Below are 15,036 nucleotides of genomic sequence, written 5' to 3' on the forward strand. Positions count from 1 at the left end.
GACGACAGTTACGAAAATCCCACGAGCGTTTTTTTTTTAAATTTAAGCATCTTCCTTTAAAAAGCTGTATTTATCTTTTTTTTAATATTTCGACGACTAATAATTTTTTTTACCATTGCATTCCCGATACTTTTTTACGTCGTGGATCGACTAGAGGAGAATCTACCTATGTAAAAAAAATATGCATATTCATTTAAAAAAATAATGCACTAGTTGATTGCACGTGCATCATTGTACGCCTACAGAAGCGTGGTCGTGCGGACATAGTACTCTTTGAACCATTCGACTTTTCTCTTTGATATTTTTTCGTGACTGCACTGGCAACGGAGTTGCAACCGGAAACTATTACGTGACCCATCCTGTATATATCAAAAATTCCCAATATGGAAGCTTCAAATTTATTTATACACTTGTTGTATAATCGCGTCATTTTAGGAGTACGTTACGAGTACGATTAGGAGTACGTATGTTTGGACAGATGTGCGAAAAACGAAGCCTATCTAAGGAAAAAAAAAAGGTTTGTCTGAAACGTTGACTTTGCACGTGGAATTGATCGATTTCAGCATGGTAATTGATTTGTCACTTCTCAATTGATCGATTTGAGTGCAGTAATTGATTTGGAACTTGCAAATTGATGGATTTGAGCTTAGTAATTGATTTGGAAGTTCTAGATTGATTGATTTGAGTTGAGTAATCGATTTGACAGTCGTAAACTGATTGATTGCAGCTTATTAATTCGTTTGAGCTCGTTAATCCATTTCGTACCTTTGAATTGATAGATTTGAGTATAATCATTGATTCGGCGCCTATAAATTGATCTATTTAAGCTTATTAATTGATTTGTGAGTCGCGAATTGATTGATTTGAGCTTATTAATTCGTTTGAGCTCGTTAGTCCATTTGGTACCTTTGAATTGATAGATTTGGGTATAATAATTGATTCGGCGCCTATAAATTGGTTGATTCGAGCTTCTTAATTGATTCGACACCTATAAATTCATCTATTTAGGCTTATTAATTGTTTTGTGGGTCGTGAATTGATTTATTTGAGCTTATTAATTCGGTTGAGCCCGTTAAGTCATTTGGTACTTTTGAATTGATAGATTTGAGTATAATAATTGATTCGACACTTATAAATCGATTGATTCGAGCTTGTTAATTGATTGGCCACCTACAAATTGATCTATTTAAACTTTTTAATTGTTTTGTGGGCCGTGAATTGATTGATTTGAGCTTATTAATTGATACGACACCTACAGATTGGTCTATTTAAGCTTATTAATTGTTTTGTGGGTCGTGAATTGATTGATTTGAGCTTATTAATTGATACAACACCTACAAATTGATCTATTTGAGTTTATTAATTGATTCGGCAGTCGTAAATTGATTGATTTGAGCTTATTAATTCATTTAAGCTCGTTAATCCATTTGGTACTTTTGAATCGATAGATTTGAGTATAATAATTGATTCGATGCCTATAAATTTATCGATTTGAGCTTACTAATCGATTCGCCACTTGCAAATTGATTTGTCTCAGCTGATGAATTGATTTTGTAGTCGTAAATTGATCGACTTGACTTATTTGATCTGACCTTATTAATTGATTCGTCACTTACAAACAACATTGGTTTGATCTTAATTGGCCTGGCCAATTTGTGGCCAAACTGCCACAAATTAATTTCCTCCCGTTATTCGTTAGCGGATAAAAATTTGCAGTCGGGTTCCTTAACATTTAAGTGACTCGTATAAAATATTGCTACCCACGAAAGAGAACATCATCAGCACGATCAATTAGTATTTCATCGTAGAGTGTTTGCGAGTCTTGTGATCAAGTGGCAGATAAAAATACATTGGTGTGGGGAGGGGGGACAGCACAGAACGTTTGACAAAACGAGCAAAAGTACGGAGAACGGATGCACGGAGGAAACAATTAACAAACGTGGCGTCTCGTTAGTAACGGCTAGACGATTCGTTATTGTGACAACCAATTATTACCAGACTGTCCTCCTATTCGCTTTGTGTCGCACGGAACGAAGTTAAATTTGTTTTTAATTGCTTGGTTATCGCAAGGATGAAGCTCCCGTTAACGTTGCGGGACTTTCAGCTGGCCACTCCTTTGGATTTTTATCCGTACCTACATTAAACCAGCGTTCCATAGCTAACTGTACAGAGGATGACACGGAAAATTTCGAAGATTCGTGTCGCGATATACCGAGTGCGACCTGATAACACGTTCAAGCAGGCGTAAGACGATTGCTCGTGCAAACATAGCAATCTAAAGCAATTTCTTCGCTCGTCCGCTTAGTCAGAAAATTAATTAGAAAATCTAGTTGGCCGATTTATCAACTATGCTTGAACGTGGCTAAAGTCCGGACTGCAGTAAATAATCGACCAGAGGTTGTTCTACCAGTGGAAATAAGTGGAAAACGTGGCTGAACCTCGATTTCCATCATTTTTAATCGTTTGTTGAAATCAACGGCTAGGTAGGCGATCAGCAGCAGCGTTGACCGATCCCAATGAAATATTTTCAGCATGAGCATAAATGTGCATGATCTTGCAGATGAGCATAAATCTTCAAAACGTATTTTTGAAGTTTTCGTTACAAGCTCGAACAAAGAAGTCGCAAAAAGTGGTCTTCGTCCATCGCGATTTCCATCGATTCGTAATTTTCTCCAAACTCTTTCCAGACGCGTCGTCCGGTAAACTGATCCTTCTAACTGGCTCCAAAAAATCGTTTGGTTCAATTCCAACAAAGTTATTCTGCTTTAAAGGATGGACGAAGAATCGTACGTCTGACTGTACGTACAGCCAACTAGCCTAAAGTTTCTCGCCAGTGACATCGATCAGATTAGGTAGAAGTTACGGTGACAAATAACGTTAGATAGTCGATCGAATCAGCAGCAAAGTTCTTTTCAAAGTGGAGAAAGTGGCGCAATCGCGGACCATTTATTTAGGTAATTCTTGTGTAACGTGTAAGTTAAGTTGGAAACAAATGATCAGAGAAAGTCTGGTATTACGTGCACAAAGAGTGGGTTTAGGTTCTTTCGGGAATATCATTTTGATCTTCTAAAATAACATTCTCTCGATGCTCGTTGTTAATCAGTGGCCGTACGAGTCTTCTTCGCTTACCTTGAAACTTCTCGAACTTTTTCTATTGGCAACTAAGTGATTGCGGATTTTGTCATTAGGTAGTAACGACAGAACCCGCGGTCACTTAGTTGCCAAGCCAATATAAGTTTCTCGAGTTCTCCTGCTCGACCGTTTTAAAGAAATTATTTACAGGTACAAAGTAAGACAAAATAATATAATATAATATAAATATAACGATATAATAGTTAAGACAAAATAAAAGTTCGCTGGATACGTGCAAACTTACGCTCGCTATGCAACATGTGCATCGAACGTGTAAAACTTTCGTGCAAAAGTATGCAAAATGAAAGTATCGAAACGAAGTATGCGTACTATAAATTAAGAAACATAGACTTTTAATTAGAAAACATTTCCTCTATTTTTGCCTGTTAGTGCATAAGATCTTTGTCGATGTTCGTACATTTTTGCAAGTCTGGACGTTTAATAGACAAGAAACATGAGTGTTACGTCGGCCGACCGTCTACCTAGACCAGGCCATATACCGCGGGCCAGCCGGACACCAGATACCCGCTCATCCTTACGACGTACCCTCAATAGCCTAAGTACCCGTCATAAATCCCATTAATTTGCTTGCTAAGGTCCTGCAGACTCTCGTTGACGTCTCTCCTCGCGAGTGCGTCTCCCCGCGATTGGTCGAAAAAACAACGAGCGTGGTATGTTCCTTACAGCGTTCAACGACTGAAATAATTTCAGCTTACACAAGTTTCGTTTCTCTGCTCGTATACAGGGTCATTGGTAATGGTACAAGCGGAAAGGGGGTGATTCTACGCGAAAAAAGAAGTCGAAAATATAGAATACAAATTTTTCGTTCGAGGCTTTGTTTTCGAGAAAATCGACTTTGAATTGTCGCTCGGTACGCCTGCACTTTATCGCGTCTCGTTATAACGGATCTCACTGTAGATCGTTGTCTCGATGGAAAAATTAAAAAAAAATTTGTATTCTATATTTTTGACTTCTTTTTTCGCGTAGAATCGTCCCCTTTCCGCTTGTACCACCGGTTACCAACCACCCTGTATATAGTCGCGAGTAAAAATAGTGAGATCCGTTATAACGTACCGCACGCGTACCGAGCGACAATTCAAAGTCGATTTTCTCGAAAACAAAGCCTCGAACGAAAAATTTTTATTCTATATTTTCGACTTCTTTTTTCGCGTAGAATCACCCCCATTACGCTTGTACCACCAGTTACCAACCACCGTGTATATCGTGAATAGGAAACTTCACGTAAACATGGAATTATAAAAATCTATTGGGTTGGCAACTAAGCGATCGCGGGATTTGTCATTACCACCTAATGACAAAACCCGCGATCACTTAGATGCCAACCCAATAGTTCGAAGAACCTAGCTAGTGTCGCGTGGTATTTGTGGTTCGTGTGATGTCGAAATCACGTCGTACGTATAAGCAGTAGATTATGCTAGGATTATCAATGCCGCGGAGGAGAAACGAGCGGCAATTTCCGTCCGACCGAACGTCATTCTCCTCATTCTCCTTCGACGTTTCAACGCCAGACGCAATTATTTGAACGGTTGCTGCTCGTCGAGCCGCGGACAAACTTCGAAAAGAAGGAATTTATTCGTAAGAAGTGGAATTATTTGTCAGCCGGAGATTCCTCTGCGAAGACCACGACGAAGCAGGCCGTAAGTTTTAATCCCCTTCAGACCGGTTTCCGACGATCGAGTTTATATTATCGCCCGTCCCTCCAGCACGTGCAAATCTCGTTACAGACTCTGGCAAATTGGATTAATTCGACTATGCGTTCGCCGCTCTAATTTGCAGCTACAGTTTATCGGGTTATATGCGTGCACCTGTCCGAACAATCTTCCTCCGTGGTAACTTTCAATCGTTCAACATCCTCGTTTCTCTATTCTTTCGTAGATATTCGATGTTATTATGTTGTGTTCGGCAACTAAGTGATTGCGGTTTTTGTCATTACCACCTAATGAGAGAATCCGCAATCACTTAGTTGCCACTCGATATATCGACCATTTGCTCTCATCTTGCAACTGTTGGCGAAGAGATAACATTGACGAATTCGCTCTTACGTACTTGTTGCGGTATCCCATAAAAGTATTGACTACCGATAAATGAAACGGTAAAAAAAGTAATGAATGCTGTAAACGAAACGCGATGAAGGTGTTTTTACGTTGCACGCTCGAGTAGTATTCTTATCGATGTATTAGATATAATATCGATATCGAGTTCGTTCGGATTTCGAAGGAATTTAATAAAATTAGAAATTTTGTTACCTCTGAACCGGGCAAATTGTCTTCGAACGTATCAGGCTAAAAAATGCCACTCAAAGTGTCTTTAAATATGCTCGTTCATTTTTAACGAAATATTACGCGCTTCTTAAATGCTGCTAGACAAGTTCGTCCGGATTTTTAAGTCTTTGGCTGATTAAAAAATCCTATGGAAAAGTTTCTCGCCGAGAAACCCGACAGGTTCTGCAAGGAGTCGAATATTCAAATTACGCGAAAGATGGCGAAAGGTCGTGGCATCTACATAATTCGATAAATGTGTACCGAATCGAAAAGTAAATCGAAACGAGCTAAATAAAGATCGCTATAATTCTGATCTCTATAGTATTGGTATCATTGCATGGAATATTTCGGTTAGGTTTAAATACCTATTGACTGTCCCGTCTTCGGGGATACGGTCGAAGAGCGTAGAAAAGACTGCGAGTGCTGAGAAACGAGCTTTTCGGGAGAAAAAGGAAGCTTATGCATCGACGTAGTCCAAATTCGTGAAAAAGGAAATATCATCTCTCAGTCGCAAAGAAAATTCGATGATAAATCATGCAAAAGTAATATTTCTCAATTTGTCTTGGTTAAAAGAATTCGCTGTTTGTCTTCGAAAAACTTTTATACGCTTTATACGACAACGACAGGTTTGCGAGCGAAGCTCGGGCTTGCACGATGTTTCGTTTTACGCCGTTGCTTATTAATTATGTTAGTCACTTGTCGAGACAAATGGTATCCCGCTGGGGGTAGCCACCCACGTGATAATCAAACAGCTAAAAAATTCTACCAAATGTCCAAATTGGATAAATTGTGAATGTGAAATATTAAAAAAAAAAAAAAAAAAAAAAAACACTTGTCGAGATATTACGGTGTCCCATATCAGATACGGTTGTCCTACTATTTTCATCTTCTGTCCTACTATTTGTACTTTTACTGCGAATTTTTCTGCAACTTTATTGTTCTGAGAATAACAATTAAGAGAATTGAAATTATATGGAAAATTGTTTTGCCTACCAGGTACTATAGCAAGCGCTATAATTTGCGTATTACCGAAAGAATGTCGCCACAGATTGGGTAACTAGGTTCTAAGGATTTAGGTTTCAGGTTGTAAACTTTGATTTACAAGTTTGGCACAAGTAAGCTCGATGTTTTGCAACTAGCGGTATTACTGAAATCCAAAAAGAAATGGACGAAGAGTATAAATTATAATAATAAAGAATACTTTATTTACTTTGGATATCTTTTTCATATTATTTGCATTCGAATCTCTTGTAAAGCCATGCAAATCCGATATAAATCTGATTATAGTTCGATGGATAGATAATTATGGTAGTTCGATTGGCAAACGAACGATCGCGATTGAAAACTTTTTCCATAAAACATCTTACGTCATAACAAGTAAAAAAGTAAAAGAGAAAGAAAGAAAAAAAAAATAAAGGAAAAGGAAGAAGGAAAAATGCGATCGCTTAACGAGTGAAAGCACGAAACACGTGGCGCGTACTGGCCGACTCCAGGAAAGAAAACGGTCGGTTAGTGAACCAAAACGAATTTCAGTAGTACTAGCGAGAGAGACGAAACGAATGGCGTGAAAGTGAAAAGAAATATTTATCACGCACGTAGATCTAGATTTAATTGATTTGAAGTCGAATGAATCCGTGTCCTGAATTCTTATCCCGAAGAGGACAGAGTAACAGGATGAGTTAAAAGACTCGTTTCTCGAATTATACAGGGTGGTTGGTAACTGGTGATACAAGCGGAAGGGGAGCGATTCTACGCGAAAAAAGAAGTCGAAAATATAGAATAAAAATTTCTCGTTCGAGGCTTTGTTTTCGAGAAAATCGACTTTGAATTTTGGCTCGGTACGCCTGCACTTTATCGCGTCTCGTTATAACGGATCTCACTGTAGATCGTTGTCTCGATGGAAAAATTAAAAAAAGAAAAAAAAATTTGTATTCTATATTTTCGACTTCTTTTTTCGCGTAGAATCACCCCCTTTCCGCTTGTACCACCAGTTACCAACCACCCTGTATATAAGTTCGCAATATCTTTGAAATTTTCATACACGAGCAGTGAACGTCGTAAATAGCGCAAAATGTGAGCGACAATGTGATATAAAGTGTTATTCTTGTTATTATTATAGTTATGTTTGTTATTATTATATGGTATTCTCAACGCGAGAATTGATTGTAATTTCAACAAATAAATAAAAAAAAAATTATTATATGGTAGAGAAAACCGAGGCAAAAGGTAGTAGAAATAAAAATATTGAAAATCATCGTTGTAAATGATTTTAACTCTAATTCTCGAGAATATTTCCTTCTTCTTTGATATGACGAATTCCATGAAATTAAAGTTAGAACATCTTTTAGAATTAATCGGTCTTCGACCATGTTATACTGATGGCTTTGGGTTGGCAACTAAGTGATTGCGGATTTTGTCAATACCACCTAATGGACAAATCCGCAATAATTTAGTTGCCAACCAATAGGTGGAATGTCGAGAGGATTTAACGCGCTCCAAAAGAAAAAGGTTGCCACTAAAAAAAAGATAATAGAACCGCAAAATGCACGTGCATTTTTGCATTCGTCGAGAAGATATTTTCGTGAATATCTAGTTCACTTTGAATCATTGATAATATTTTTTCCTTATACTTTACGAGAAAAATGGTAGTAACAACCCTGTATATAACGAACAACGTGACTTTTCAACAGCGTAAAGTATCTTTTCCTAAAGAAAATGTGCTTTAAAATTATCATACCAACTACTCTTTGCGCGAGAAAGATTCTGTTAATCTTTAATTCGAATGTACGACACGAATGTCATACACTTATTGTTATTACTATCAATTAGCCTATCCCCTGCTATTACTATTAATAAACCTACCTATATCCAAACTCTGATTACTATTAATTATTTAATTTATTATTGTTGCATCCGATTGCGTGGCTCGTTACGAAACACACGCACACACACACACACACACACACACACAGATGTTCTCTGTTCCCTATGTATTTTCATTCCGAGGCGCGCCGCCGATTCTCTCTCTCTCTCTTCAAATTACATGCTTATGTCCCACTGTATTACCAGTCATAATTATTCGAACAATGCAGCTTTAATACTTGGCTCGTGCCATAAAAGTTAAATAATGGTTCGTTGCCACTGTTAAAACCTATATACGAACCTTTCTTCGAACAAAGAATATCGTTCTCTGATTGTATCGCTGGTTAGAAATTGTGCGTGTTTACGTGTCTCAAATTTCAATTATTCAAGCGATGTCCAACGACCTTTCAAGTCGTACGAATAATCACGAGCAACAGTGTATATGCACGGCTGGTCACGGAACTATTCGGACGTATTAGAGGCGCGTGTGTATTTCATGTTAGTTTAGAGCGACATAATAAGATAAGAAGTTGAAATTTGTTCTCCTCGAATATTTTTTCTACGTTCCACTCGACGATCATATTCGTGAGAATAGTCGATAAAAAAAAAATGGAATAGGATACGACAACGAACGATTATATTCTGGGTATCGAATTTGAAATTTCAGAAATTCTCAATAAACGTTTGTTATTCGATTCTGTAACGTTAGATTTATAAAAGAAATATTATTATTATTTTCTGTTTATCGTAGTCCGGCTTAAAGCCTGGTGCAATATCTGTTAGTGTGAAGGTATAATTTTCGGCGTAATACAGGGTGGTTGGTAACTGGTGGTACAAGCGGAAAAGGGGTGATTCTACGCGAAAAAAGAAGTCGAAAATATAGAATAAAATTTTTTTTTTTAATTTTTCCATCGAGACAACGATCTACAGTGAGATCCGTTATAACGAGACGCGATAGAGTGCAGGCGTACCGAGCCAAAATTCAAAGTCGATTTTCTCGAAAACGAAGCCTCGAACGAAAAATTGTTATTCTACATTTTCGACTTCTTTTTTCGCGTAGAATCACCCCCTTTCCGCTTATACCACCAGTTACCAAGCATCCTGTATAATTGAAGGTAGAAATGTGCACATAACCTTACTATTATACAGGGTGGTGGTAACTGGTGGTACACGTGGAAAAAAGAAGTCGAAAATATAGAATACAAATTTTTTCTTTTTTTTTTTAACTTTTCCATTGAGACAACGATCTACAGTGAGATCCGTTATAACGAGACACGATAAAGTGCGCGCGTACCGAACCAAAATTCAAAGTCGATTTTCTCGAAAACAAAGCCTCGAACGAAAAATTTGTATTCTATATTTTCGACTTCTTTTTTCGCGTAGAATCACCCCCTTTCCGCTCGTACCACCAGTTACCAACCACCCTGTATAATAAATTATAGCAGAATATAACACGATGTATATAGCTAGCTAACATAGCATGGAACAACATAATGTAACGTGATACGTAGCATAGATAACACGATACAATATATCGTAGCATAGGTACAGCGTATTTCAAATTTTACTTCAGCGTTCTAGTTTCTATAACTGTCGATCTTATCCGTTTCCTGACGTTTCTCTGCTTCTAATTCGACTTAATATTCTTCCTCATATAATACTCCTCCGGACAGAATGCCCTTAGTTTCTAATTCGTTTAATTTTTAATATCTCCGTGTGCTTCGCTATACGTAGATTTTCATTTTATCTTGTTCAATTAGTTTTTCAGTAATTTGTTCCCTAATATTCCCCACCGGGTTTCTTCCGTCGTTCTATTCTTCGCAGCGTATCGTTGATTTCGTGATCGCGGTGATGTAATTTGCTTCTCACTTGTGAGAGGCAATTTCGCCTGACGGCTGGCTAATTTGAAAATAAAATACGATATATGCATAGCGAACAATTTATACTTTGAAAGTTAACCACCGAATGTTCAGCCAGATATTCGCCAATTAATATTTACCATTCTATCCTGTAATGACGTTTACCTTACGATCCTACGCGATCGAAGTAATTCGCTTCTCAGCTATGCGACCCAATTTTTCCTCGCGTCTCTGGTTAACCGGAAAATAAAATATAGAACGTGCATGTAGAACGACTATACGTGTACCTTGAAAATCAAGCGTAAAACGTTCGGCCAGATAATGTCAATGAATATTTATTATGCTATCCTATAATCGTTTGGAAATAAAACAGAATGTGTAACGAGCAATTATTAACAAGGCGAATGTAATTGAATATAAAACACTGGCGCAGGTATTTTCGCACGACCAACCGCATGTTATACGATTTCAGACGAGATTCCACGAGATTCTCACGATTCTGCTTGGCTACAGATAAATATGTATGCAGTTATCATCGGTCGATTATTCGTTACGGAAGGATGTTCATTGAATCGAGTGAATGGCAAAGCAGTTCTTTCACGTTGAAACAACTCGGCGGCCCCTCCGAGTGAACGTCTCTCGAGGTAGTAAATAAAATCGTTCCGCTATCGAGACAACCTTTCTACGTGCACGCTTTTTTAACCACGTAAATCGCACCGTTTCTTTTCCCTGTCGGACTTTTTAACAACTTCTTACCGGACGACCTTAGCCATTCGATTCGATATCGATCGACAGATGCCCGAGTGGACAGTATAGGATTCGAAACCTGTTCTACTTGATCGACCAGTAGGATGCCTGGCTGTGATATTATTATGCAATCTGCTAGTGCAAACAATTCACCATCGTCGTTTTTTCTTCAACGTCGTCGTTGTAAAACAGTTCTCGCGTGAGGGACAGTTGAGAATCGCTTGAACGTACGGTAGAGCTTGCTCGTTCGTCTGGATTCATCGATTTCGTATAATGCAAATTCATATGCTCTGTCCGCCTATTTATGATTTTTTATTCATTTAGCAGAAGTCGAATCGAATCGACAGAAGCACGTGCAGCCGAATTAACGGAGATTTCGTCCCAGTAAATGGAATTCGGGTGTACAACTTCTTTAATTTCATTTATCGCGATACAAATAGGAAATCGGTGCGCGTGAACGTCGTATTCAATCGAAATGAATCGCCGAACGATAGAAAGAAACGCGAAGTAGAATCGAAGTTTCGCTTACGAAATATTATTCCCCGCTTTTCCATAGTTTACAGAGTTTTGCGTGTTACGCGCGTCCTCCTACCTCTGCGCGCTTTTTAATTTCCGGTAAATGTGTCGAGTTTCGCAGTCCTGTTAATCGTAAACGAAAATATACAAAATTAATGAAAAATATATGCAAAATATATAAATAAGCAGTAATTCAGAATTGAAATTACATAAAATATATAAAATCGTAAACGAAAGTATATACAGAGTGGTTGGTAACTGGTGGCACAAGCGAAAAGGGGATGATTCTACGCGAAAAAAGAAGTCGAAAATATAGAATACAAATTTCTCGTTCGAGGCTTTGTTTTCGAGAAAATCGACTTTGAATTTTGGCTCGGTACGCCTGCACTTTATCGCGTCTCGTTATAACGGATCTCACTGTAGATCGTTGTCTCGATGGAAAAATTAAAAAAAAAATTTTTATTCTATACTTTCGACTTCGTTTTTTCGCGTAGAATCACCCCCTTTCCGCTTGTACCACCAGTTACCAACCACCCTGTATATAGCCGCGAGTAAAAATATACAGAAAGCGGTAAATATCAATAAAAAAAATACGTCCGATGTTAGTAAGAAATCCAATCTTTGCACAATGATATTGCGTTGTGACAGGAGCAGAAAAGAATAACATTATCGAACCGGGGCAAATTGACACGATAAACAACAGATACGAACGATAATTAATTATCATCCTGCAACCAGTACTATGATAAATAACACGGTGATATTCGTAATAACGCGTTCTTATATATTTTACTGTGGGAGCTGCGATAGATTATATAAATTGGAGTGGGCAAAGCAATTAGGGCAAAGAAGGAGGAAGGAGCAAGGGGAATGTGTAGAGGAAAGTTGGACTGAGAAATCAGAGGAGGAAATACGATAACAAAGAAGATATGGGGCAATACGTAAGATGTAGATTTATGTAGATAGATAATAATATAAATTATAAGGGATAGACGCGGTTAATTGTACGAACAGCTGATAGAGTTTAGATTAATTTATGATCGTTGTTCTGGTTTATTTTCTATTTGTTTTGTTCACGCGTAAGAGCATATTTTGTGTAACTTCGTTTTCTTGTAAATAGTATACATACTGCACCATAAAATTTCATTTTTCGTATTCTTTATCGTAGTACATGTTATCACATGTTACAATTTGTCAATTATACGCTGTATATCGTTGGATGGTTTACATTCACTTTAATCTCACTTTTCGTCGTTTCTTATCGTTAAACGTTGCTTAGCTCAAGTTCACGTAGCTAAGTGGTTCTATTTATCTTTACTTTCTACTTATTTCTATTTGTCTTTCACTTTTACTTAATTTACTTAATCAGATTTATATTTGCTTACCTTAAATACTTAACACTCGCGTTATAACATTTGCTCAAATATTATTTCGTTATCGTTATAATTAAGCAAGTACGCTGTAATTAAGTAAACCTACGCTATACATTATCATTAGCGCTTCTGGCATTTATCGAAAATGTTATAAAACAGTACCAATTTGTAATAGCTGCTATAGTCTGTCGCTTAGATCCGCAGCTACTTAATACTGTATGTGTACTTAAGCAAACGTGTACTTAAGCAAATGAGTGTTCGGTGTAGTCCTGTGTCCCTGAGCTTCTCTCGTTCGTTTCAGCACAATGCTCATATTTTCATTGTTTCTTGTACGTAATGAAGTAGTCTTCTTGCATCGTCTTCAGTTTATACCGCCACTGTCTCTTCCACTGTTTCTCTTCTCTTCTCTTCAAACGCGCTGCTCTCGTTTCTTCATATAGAACACCTTCCAGTAATATGTGTTCCGTGTTGTCTTCTTTCTACCTGTTGCACAATACGCGTAATTTCTTTTTCTCTATTTTTTCGTTGTCGTCTTAAAATATTGTACCTGTGCACTTTTGATAGATTTCTGATGAGTAAAAAATTATGAAACTCGATGCAGAGGTATAAAATGTACATATGTTTGTATCACGCAATTTTTGTTTGCTGCCCCGGGTTTTAATCGAGCCACAAGAATCCGATTATTTTTCGATTTTCCCTTACAACTCGCTGTAACGTCGATCCATCTTTTACCAAATAGTCCTAACTGAAAGAAGTAACTTTTATCGGAAGAGTTTTTTTAACGGAATAACGCGAGATCGGAAAATAAAGGGACCTCCGTGGGTCAATTTCACCCCGGAAGAGCGAAGTTATATCCTTTGCGTATCCTCGAAGCTGCATAATTTTCTGAATTTGCGCGTCCTCCCTTGTAAATCGTTAACATCGCCGAAAATCTATTAGTCCAAGAAATTATATATTATACAGGGTGGTTGGTAACTGGTGGTACAAGCGGAAAGGGGGTGATTCTACGCGAAAAAAGAAGTCGAAAATATAGAATAACAATTTTTCGTTCGACGCTTTGTTTTCGAGAAAATCGACTTTGAATTTTGGCTCGGTACGCCTGCACTTTATCGCGTCTCGTTATAACGGATCTCACTGTAGATCGTTGTCTCGATGGAAAAATTAAAAAAAAATTTTATTTTATATTTTCAACTTCCCTTTTCGCGTAGAATCACCCCCTTTCCGATTGTACCACCAGTTACCAACCACCCTGTATATAATTATAATTAAATAATAATAAGAAGAAATTTAAGAGATTTGATAAAATCTCGTCTTATTTTAATACTTCCAAAATATTCAGTTTATTTTTTATTATATATAACTATAAATTACAAAACATATAACAATTACAAATATTTAGTAAGCGATGACCGTCGGTGGCGGTGAACGTATAAACTCGCTCGCGTTCGTCGGGCAATTACGAGAATTGCTCGAGACGAGTAGGTTCTCAGGTGGGCGACGTTGTTTGTTCAGAAGCAACGATAAGTAGATTGTCCGGTTCACACTGTGTCGATGTCGACCTACATGTGGTACGTGAACTCCTGCGCAACAACTATCGTGACCTACATGACCGCGAACGTGTTAACGATCACTTGTTGCGAACGGAACTAATCTTTTCTTCGCGGCGAAAACGCGGAAGAGAAGTCGGAACGTTCGTGCCTGTAATACGGAGCATACACCGCTCTTCCATCTTTATCTTCCTTGCATTTATTAGATCGGTTGGCTTGTGGTTCGCTCGAAGTTTAAATTTGCCGCGCAAATATCGCGCCTTCGATCTTGTCCCATCGTTGATTGTCAATTATATCAGAGAAGAAGAAATTTGCTATCGTAGAAATCGAAACATTCGATGTTGGCAAGATTTATGATAAAAATATCACGCTCTATTATTCGTGCGATTTTCTTGGGCGAAAATTTGGAAAAAATACCACGAAGGTTTGCGGTAAAATTGGCATCTGAGGAAGCTTGACGTCTCCTACTTCATCCGAGAAATTTTTTAGTGCGTAAATCGTATTAACGAGGTTTATAAACGAAGAAATTGCAAGAATTCCGCTGTAAGAGATTTTTTTGAGTCGCGAAATTATGCTTCAAAGAGTCATCCTTACGAGTCTGGAATAACGAAACAAGATGGTCCCTGAAAAAATGGAAAATAAGAATGACTTGCATATGATTCAACAATTTCGATTAAATATAGGATACGTTGGGGAGGAATTAAACTTTTATCGTAGA

The 15,036-nt window shown here is 37.7% G+C and overlaps 1 protein-coding gene across 4 annotated transcripts in view; it reads left to right on the forward strand.

Annotated features, from left to right (window-relative positions):
- The window catches only part of LOC117231535, a 47,624-nt gene that overhangs the window by 13,056 nt on the left and 19,532 nt on the right, over positions 1–15,036 (forward strand). The window contains exon 1 of one of the 4 annotated variants that reach the window (XM_033490066.1): positions 12,313–12,339. The exons of the other annotated variants lie outside the window; for them this stretch is intronic. Coding sequence (XP_033345957.1) covers positions 12,328–12,339 — 12 coding nt within the window. The 5' untranslated portion in view covers positions 12,313–12,327. Of the gene's footprint in view, positions 1–12,312; positions 12,340–15,036 lie in introns of those variants that run through there. 4 annotated transcript variants of the gene reach the window in all.

The sequence above is a fragment of the Bombus vosnesenskii genome, unplaced genomic scaffold (genome assembly GCF_011952255.1).
Source record: "Bombus vosnesenskii isolate JDL3184/JDL3185 unplaced genomic scaffold, Bvos_JDL3184-5_v1.1 scf7180000013272, whole genome shotgun sequence".
In the NCBI taxonomy this organism is placed as follows: Eukaryota; Metazoa; Arthropoda; class Insecta; order Hymenoptera; family Apidae; genus Bombus; species Bombus vosnesenskii.